This window comes from Ornithodoros turicata, chromosome 6 (assembly GCF_037126465.1).
Source record: "Ornithodoros turicata isolate Travis chromosome 6, ASM3712646v1, whole genome shotgun sequence".
NCBI lineage: Eukaryota > Metazoa > Arthropoda > Arachnida > Ixodida > Argasidae > Ornithodoros > Ornithodoros turicata.
Genome location: NC_088206.1, coordinates 50,572,422 through 50,581,639, shown reverse-complemented (window position 1 = coordinate 50,581,639; position 9,218 = coordinate 50,572,422). Strand labels below are relative to the sequence as shown.

Here is a 9,218-nt window from a genome sequence, read left to right as displayed (position 1 = left end):
ACGCAACGTACAATGAAATTAGTAATGACTATTATGATTATAAATGACAAACGCCTGTGAACACTGCAAGGAAAGGGGCAGGTAACCGCACATTTATACAACCGCTCTGCACCACTCTGCACACTGCGGCAGATGAGACTCATGGCGCGCGTTTTTTGAAACGTCTGCTTGCTCACGTTTTAAATGCCGCCTGATGTTATACTCGAGTTTTTAATTCAACAAATTTTTACTTCTAAAGTTCTTGGACACCGTAGGACCTCATTCATCGCTGTGAGGCGGCTCCATTATTTCATTGCACCACAAGGCACCACATTACCGCCAGCAAAGTGTTATCACCCCTTGCGGGTGTATCCCGTTTGAAACCATTAAAAATAATCTTTCAAAAATAAACGCGTAAGTACCCACTGTTAAAAATATATCTCCCAGAATATACGCTTAAAAATCAACGCACAAAAATAGTCGCCGAAATATCCCCGTTTAAATAAAAACGCTAAGGAATCCACGGTTAAGAATATATCGTTGAAAATAAATCGTTTCAGAATCCCCCCAAATACACCCTACCGTTGCTAGAGTCATGTGGTATGGCCCAAATCAAGATGAACTGCAAGCAAGGGGCTTAAACTAACATCACAGGGCCAAACTAGCCTAAACTCTCCCAAACTAACCGAAACCAAACTAAACTAACCTAACATAACATTATATAACCCGGCGTAAATCGCAATCAGTCCGCCTCCGTGCTAGATGATGTGGGGATTTTGAAACAGTTTATTTTTAATGGTGGATTATTAAACGGTGATCTCTAAGCGTGGATAGTAAGCGGTTTATTTTAGGAGATATATTTTTAACCGTGTATTTTTTTAAGAGTATTATTCTTGAATATTTTATTCTTAAACGTTTATTCTTAATGGTGGATTTCGGGACCCCCCCCCCCCCACACACACACACACACCTTGCGATGAAACACTTTTAATCTAGACAAGAGCACGGCAAAGGGCCGGCTCGTGGGCCGAAATCGGGCTTCAAAGTCGGTTTGGCTGCGGGCTGGTCCTGTCCGAGTGTTCTTGGGCCTGCGGCGATCTTTTGTGAGCCATGCTTTCACATTATATTTAATCCTCAACATGCGTTTTGGAAACAAAGCAGCCAAATGACTGGGATTTGTTCACCACTTCGCCAGGTTGAGGATCCCGCCGTCAGACAGGCGCACGAGACTCGACGCCAACGTTTTGCTACAAGCACAAACCCCATCAAAGGCTGCGCTTGCGTGTTCCAGGTACGTGTGAATTACGCTGTGTTATGAGTCTCTATCGTATGGATTGAATCTGCATCACAAATCTGCCTATGTAGCTGCAGGCCGGGCTGAGTTTTCGGCAGCAGGGTCGGGTAGGGTCGGGTAAGCCTCCGTGGCATCGGGTACGGGCCGGGCCGAGTTTTCGGAAGCCGGGTCGGGCTAGGGTCGGTAAGACTCCGTGGCTTCGGGTACGGATAGGGCCGGTAAATTCAGGTCTGTGCAGTGCTCTAATATAGACGTCTGCCTAGATTTCGCCTGTGAGACCTCACGGTATCTACCCTGTTTTAAAAGGGATTAGGCGAGACAACCTGAACAACCATGAAAGCCGAACAGCAAGAAATACCATATGGCACTCCGATAATGCTACGATCACATCATCGCTACTAAAGAAATCCCCATGAACTGGAAGGCATCAAGGACAGACGTAATGTTCAAGCCTAGAAAAATGAAAACAAAGCTCTTAAATGGACTAGCTCGTATTCAACTGCAAAATGCGGTATAGGAGATAGAGCGGGTTGGCTTCAGAATGGTTCCAGAAATGATAAAAAAAAAAAAAAAGTATCGTCGAGCAAGTGACAATATACGTATGTGTTCTGGTAGTAGCTCATATGCACCAAATGCTCATAACCTCCAAACGCTCAAAACCTCCAAACGCTCATTTGCACCGAAAAAAAGTTGGTGGTTTTGAGCGTTTGGTGCAAATGAGCAGGAGGGGAGAACCTGCTCATAAGCACCAAACGTCCAGAACACCCGAATGCTCATATGCACCGAAAGGCGGGCGACCACAAAGGCCGGGTCTTCCTCTCCCGCATTTGGAAGAAGGGCTTAGGGTGAGAGAGGTGGAATGAATGGCGGCTACCAAGGCCTCTTAATGTGTCAGTTTGAAGTTCGTGTAACTCGATCCTGCTTGTATGTGGTATGTATTCATTTCCACAAGCTGTTAGGCAGCCTGGGACAAAATGCTTGATTCTAGCTTGAAAGGTCCTCGGCTCCTGCAATATGGTCAATATTGTAAAAAAAAAGAAAAAGAGAGAAAAAAGAAAAAAAAAAAGAAGTCAAAAGTTCGCTGTCAGAAAATACAGATAAATCAGGAATTACTCATTTCATTGGGGCTTTATGTTGTATACACAATGTAATATATACTCAACATTGTCAAACAAGCAGTGTCGGTGCATGGGCTCAATCACTGGGGCGCGGACTGTTGCTCCCCACGGAACCACTGAAGCCTGACAATTGTTCACCACCTTTCCACCTATATCGCGATTTTATTTCGCATTTTTATGTGATGTGATTTTATTTTGCCTTTATGGCGCCCATATACTTGCCTTTTTTTTTCGAACGTCGTTTGCTCGAAAGCCGTTTGATCGAACGCGGGACATTTGGTCGAACACCGTTTGATCGAAACGGCAGCGGTCGTTTGATCGATTATTTTATTGGTTCGCTTGGAGCGTTGATGAAACATAAAAGAAAACAGCAAAAGAAAGCTTCAGTTCTAAATGCTGTTATCCTAAGGAACATTTCACTCTGTGTAATCCGCTTGCTTATAAACACATTCCTCATCCTAATTCACTTTTTCGCATCCAGAAGGCGATCCGATGGCCTGGGTTGTTCACCCTATCCCGTTCGACAGCTAGATAGGTTCTTGCTATCTGACAGATAGTGACTCAATATGGAATACATGCCTTTCACCCCTAGTCCCCCAACACTTTGTCAAATAATAACTGATGTCACTTGTCAAATAATCAACATTTTTTGGCAAATAAATAAATAAATAAATGATATTTTGAACGATTTATTCGCGTCGAACGTGGACAAATTTTAAAAATGTATTATTAATGTTTGTAGTTAACTGACTATTGGTTTCGAGAAAGAACAGTTTTAGTTTATTTACTACATCACTATTACTTATTTGTTGTGGTTTAGTTTATTTACTTTGCGCCTGCGTGCAAGTGAATCTAAATTTGGCTCTTCCAACATACATGTAACCGAAGAAGTCCTTAGAAACCGAGACAATATAAGCCGGGGAGCAGATCTTTGTACTTTGTCTTTTTTTTTTTTTTTTCATGGCGTGGATGTGTAGGTATCTCAGACTGCAGATGCATACTCTAAACAAGGTTGAAGTAGGGTTTTATATGGCTTTTAATATAATAGCTTTATTTTATACCATGGCGAAATTTCCTTCTTAGCATTCCCAGACTTTGAGTGCCCTTTCGCGCACATATCACTGTTATGAGTTGAGGCAGGGGAACAGTTTACTTTAACAATTTACTTAAAGAGTACATATGGCTCGTGCTTAATACCTCGAGGCCGAGACGCTAACTGATTCTCTCCTCGGCCGTCCGGAAACCTGAGAGCGCGTTAAGAGCGACCACAGGTGTTCAAAATACCGGATGCCTGTCGGCTCGCGTTATCTGATCCTTGCGTGCCGATTCTGTGTGCGTCTGTGTGAGCTATTTGGCTGAGTCCGTCGGGTTGTATAATCTCACATCCCACCGGTGCTTAAGAAGACCAAGTCTCTTGGTCGAGACACAAAGTGCAAAATGCTGCACGAAAGTCTAATAAAGTTCATAGTCCTGAAGATGAGATGGGCATCTCCTGGAGCGTTGAGGGCGGTGCTCGCTGCTCGAATGAGAAGGCAATGAAGAAGCCCGAGTGTCTTCAAGATCTGCCGGTTGTGTGTCGTGGTTGGGCTCTGGAATGGCGACTGGCGAGACTGGGGGGTTGTATGTCTTGATCTGTGACACATGCACTGTTCGTGGTTGGTTCAAGAGTCGTGACCCATAACTTGACACACGAAGAGCTTTGAAGGTTCCTGGGGTCAGCTGTTCCACCAAACGGTACACACCGTTAAAACGAGGTGACAGTTTTCCATGTGGCATGGGTACTTGGCGTTTGACCCACACAAGGTCACCAACACTGAAGTTGTGAGGCCGGTGGCTGCGGTCATAGCTTTCTTGCCGTGAAGCCTGGGCTGCTTCGGAATTAGCGGCTGCTTCGGACCGTTGTGTCGCAACATCCAGTATGCGTTCAGCAAAGTCCGATTGCTTAATGGGGCGATGGAGCTGCAGAGGTATCTTAGGCACATAGCCAAACAACAGCTGAAATGGAGTGAAGCTCGTGCTTGAGTTCACTGAGGTGTTGATAGCGAAGGCAGCTTCGTGAAGTTTCTTGGGCCAGGATAGGGGTTCTAGAGTGCAGATTTTGCGTAAGACCGAGAGGAGAGTCCCATTGCTTCTTTCGACAAGGCCATTACCTTCTGGCCGATATGCTGTGGAGTAGTGAAGCTCTACACAGTGGAGTCGCATGAAACGCTTGAACTCTGTCGACTCAAAGGCTGAGCCGTGGTCAGAGAGGCAGTGGTCTGGTGTACCATACGTATAAAATACCTGATGCAAATGCTTTACAACGTCTTGTGCTGAAGTGGAGTTAACTGCAGCTGGTGCAATGAAGCGAGTTGCAAAGTCAATGACGTTTAAAATGTACTTAGTAGACGAGCTGGGCGGCATGGTGACGTGGTTGGCAATGCTTGAGAAAGGGACGTCAGACGTCGGCATCCTGCCAAGGTGACCGACATTGCGTGATGTCGGGCGATTGTACTGCTGACAGGTTTGGCACGATGACACATAACTTTCGACTGATTGTTCCATGTTGGGCCACCAGTAGCGGGCTTGCACCTTTTGGAGTGTTCGCTGTGTACCGAAATGTCCTGCAGAGTCATGCAGCGCTTGAAAAATGGCAGGGCGTAGTGCTGCTGGGGCGACAATGACATATACGCCTTGCGAAGTGCGACGGTACAAAATGTTGTCTATGACGCTGAACTCTGACGATTCCTCTTCATTGGAAAGGTCCAGAAGAATTGCGTGGCATTCAGGATCTTCCTGTTGCATTGTAGAGAGGGACTGAGAGGACTGTGTGGCAGCACATGACAAACGAGACAAGTGGTCTGCCACCACGTTCTGCCGACCTGGGCGGTGCTGAACTGAGAAGTCAAACTCAACCAGATCCATTATCATAGAAGTGAATCTGCGAGAAGGCTTTACGCTTTTTGTCAGGCATGCTACCGTCCAATTGTCTGTTATGAGGATGAATTTTCGGCCAAGGAGATAATGCCGAAACTTTGCTGTAATGGCCCAGTGCACGGCTATACATTCCCACACGTTGCTGTGTAGTTGCTGTGTCGTCTGGCGTGAGGGCGCGGCTGGCATAGCTGATAACAACTTCTTTGTTGTGGTGTATCTGCGAAAGCACTGCACCTATGGCAGAGCCTGATGCATCCGTGGTAACTGTTGTAGGGGCGTTGGCATCAAAATGGGCAAGAAGTGGAGGCTCCGTGAGGGCCCTGCGTATCGTTTGGAATGCCTCTTCACACTCGGGGCTCCAGTAGAATATCTTGGACTTAATAAGGGCCTGCAGGGGTGCTGCAATTTTAGCGAAGTCCTTGATGAAGCGACGGTAGAAGCTGGCAGTTTGAACCCACGAGAGAACTTGCTTCTGAGTGCGAGGAGTTGGGATACGACTCATAGCAGAGGCTTTGTCTGGGTCTGGACGATGACCTTCGCTTGATATGACGAAGCCAAGAAACTTAATGGACTGTAGACCAAAGCGGCACTTGTCCAGAGAGACTTTTAGTCCACTGTCTTGGAGAAGCTGGAGGCCTTCTTGGAGAATGCTGGCAAATGTGCTAAAAGACTGAGCGTAGATGAGGACATCATCGAGGTATACGCGGATACCAGACTTGTCTTGGCGAGGCGCAAGATCGTGGAAAACTGTTTGCATGATGCGCTGGAAAGTGGACGGCGCATTCTTCAAACCGAATGGCATTCGTGTCCACATGTATGTGCCATGATGAGTAATAAATGCTGTCTTTTCGTAGTCCTGAGGGCGAAGGCTGACTTGCCAATATGCACATTTCAAGTCCATTGTTGCGAAATATGCGCAATTTGCAACGTCTTGGATAATGTCTTCTATGATGGGCAAGGGGTGCACGACAGAGATCGTACGTTCGTTTAACGGGGCGTAATTCACGCAAAGCCGTTTGTTGTCTCCACGTGACACTACAACGACGGGAAAGGCCCATGGCCCCGAGGCGGGAAGTATGATGCCTTGGTTCAAGAGCTTCTTTATCTGGTTTTCAATGAACTGTCTGTCTTCCGTCGTATATCTGTACGGGCTGCGGCTATATGGCAAGGCATTGGGCAAGAGGTCGATGCGATGCTGCGCACCCGCGAAGTGACCAAGGTCGTCTTCATGGCGTGCGAATACATCCACATGTTTAGCCAAAATATCCGTTATCGTTGACTGCTGGCTGGTCGATAACTGATCTCCTATGTGTGCTGCTGGAAGATCTGGATGAACTGGAAGGAGCAGAGTGCCAGCTGAGGGCGTAGCGTTGGCATTATGTGAAGGCAATGGCGGAGCTTCCTGAGCCAGAGTCCGCCACAGTGGCTGGTCTGGTGAAGGCAAAGGGTCTTTTTGTAGGCAGTCTGGTGACGCAACTTGCACTTGTGCAGCGAAATTTGAGTGCGTCAGAATGACGGCATTAGCCATTTGTGGAGCTAGCTTCTGAGCTGCGGTGACTATGACGCCAGAGGCCGCGTGCTGGAGCTGGACTGGCCTAGGGGGTTCGAAGATGAGACGGGCATGTGCGGATTCGAACCAATCTTCACCAATGATGAAGGGAAGAACATTATGTTCCAAAACGGCAGCTTCGACGATACCCGTAATAGTACCGATCGCTATCTTCAGCAAGGCTGTGCCTGCTGGGAGTACTGTGCTACCTCCAACGACAGCGAGTGGCGGCATAGTCCAAGGATTCAGCATGTGACCAGGGACTAGAGACTTCGAGATCAGGGTGATCTTTGATCCTGAGTCTGGGAAGGCTTCACATTCTCCTATTCCCGTGACACTGGCAGTAAAAAATGGGCATTGCAATTGTGATCCCTCCAAGGCCATCGGAGTGCTGTGCAAAGAGGGTTGTGACGTTGTTGCCGGGCTTGGGGTGCTTGCTGACGAAGGCGGCGAAGAGCGGCTGCTGCGGCACTTTGACGCTAGATGACCAAGCTTTTTACACTTGTAACATACTGCTTGTGACAGGTCTTGACCACTGCGAAAAGCTGGTGCACCGTACTGGGCTGAAATAGCTTGGTACCTGGCTTCCTGCTGGTCTGCTGGCAAGTCCGCTATGCGAGGACGAGAATGTGCTGATGCAACTGCTGACGGTTGGGAAACTGACGCTTGTGTTGATGGTTCCGATGGCTTAGTTGTCCGAGGCGACTGTGTGGCAGGCTTCTGTTGTGCAGATGTCGACGATGAGGGACTTGCGTTGTTTTGCTGATAAGCACATTTGTCGAGACTGCAACAGGTCGTGATAAAGCCTTTGACCGTTTGTGGCCTGTTGGCTGCTAGGGCTGCGGAGATGTGTTGCTCACGTATACCTTGAAGCAAGAAGTCAATTTTTTGCGCGTCACTGAGAGTGACAGGACAGCGTTCAATGACCCGTAGCTTCGCAAAAGCGTACTGATGGAGAGACTGACCATGTTCCTGAGTCACTTTCATGACTTGGTTTTGCCACTCGATCAGGGTCAAGTCCGGAGAAAACGTTTCTTGAAGAGCTGCGCTCCATGTTGTCCAAGTGTCAAACTGGCTTCCAAACGCGAGGTGCCAATTACGAGCAGCGCCTTTGAGCTTGCTTGCGGCAATCAGGCGGGTCGTAGCGTCCTCCCAACACGCAAGTTGCTGGACACGGCGAACATCCTCCAACCACATTTTAACATTTTGCTTCCGCGAGTCTTCGAACTGTGGTATGGATGATGACAGATCCGGCAGCGTAGTTAGAGTTGTCGTCGGGCGTGGCATATGCTGAAGGAAAGCTGACAGGTTTTGTAGCGTGGCGGGGTCCAATTGTACCGCGGGGGCACCTGTGCTGGTTGAAGACGTCTGTTCGAGAGGCGGAGACGCTTCACGTCGCGCATTAATATTTGTCATCAAACGTTGCACGAGTTCATCCTTCGGACCGGCACTGTCCAACTGCCGTGCCTCCAGTTCTTCTCTGAGAAGTTCTACACTGAAGCGCGACATTGTAGCAGCGTCTAACTGTTCCCAAACAATACCTTGCATGGCGTTGAAACGGCGGGGCTTGGCGTGTAGATCAAATGCTTGGCAAGGCGATGATAAGGCTTCAAAAGGGCTGGCTGTTGTGGCTGAATGGCTGGCTAAGGCTCATGGTCGACTGCGCCAAATATGAGTTGAGGCAGGGGAACAGTTTACTTTAACAATTTACTTAAAGAGTACATATGGCTCGTGCTTAATACCTCGAGGCCGAGACGCTAACTGATTCTCTCCTCGGCCGTCCGGAAACCTGAGAGCGCGTTAAGAGCGACCACAGGTGTTCAAAATACCGGATGCCTGTCGGCTCGCGTTATCTGATCCTTGCGTGCCGATTCTGTGTGCGTCTGTGTGAGCTATTTGGCTGAGTCCGTCGGGTTGTATAATCTCACACTGTCCCATTTCGGATCGTTCCCTTTAAATTTGTCGCCAGCAATAAAAAGAGTGCCCAGAAGAAGCACAGACTATTGGCTCCTCCCAACTTGAGGCCATTTTCTTCAATATGTGTCCTACTGGTTCCCGGGATACTTCCTCATTGTTCTATTCAATTCAATTCGATTCAATTCAATAGTATTTTCCTTTCGGATGGGAGAGAGTAAAAAGCCAGAAGGCTGTGCTGTTCGTGGATGTCAAAGGTCTGCAAATAACCAGTGGTCTCCCCTCTTTAGCTGAAAAAAAAAAGCAAGAAACAAACAAAAAGCAGAGGACACTGATTGCCTGCTCCGTATGCTCGAGTCACAAGTTACAGAAAAAGCCCCAGCGGGAGCCCGTAACCCATTCCATAGGATTTCACACCACACTGTAAATTTCAGAACACCTTTTTTGG

The 9,218-nt window shown here is 47.8% G+C and overlaps 1 protein-coding gene across 1 annotated transcript; it reads right to left on the bottom strand.

Moving 5' to 3' along the window:
• Positions 1-5,265: 5,265 nt before the first annotated feature.
• Positions 5,266-8,684, bottom strand: LOC135398013 (uncharacterized). Its single transcript, XM_064629465.1, has one exon. It carries the CDS (start codon positions 8,402-8,404, stop codon positions 5,282-5,284), a length of 3,123 nt encoding a protein of 1,040 aa, XP_064485535.1. The 5' UTR covers positions 8,405-8,684; the 3' UTR covers positions 5,266-5,281.
• Positions 8,685-9,218: the final 534 nt, after the last annotated feature.

Excerpts from the sequence above, each read along its gene's own strand:
- LOC135398013 (XM_064629465.1), bottom strand. The coding sequence starts at position 8,404 with ATGCAAGGTATTGTTTGGGAACAGTTAGACGCTGCTACAATGTCGCGC.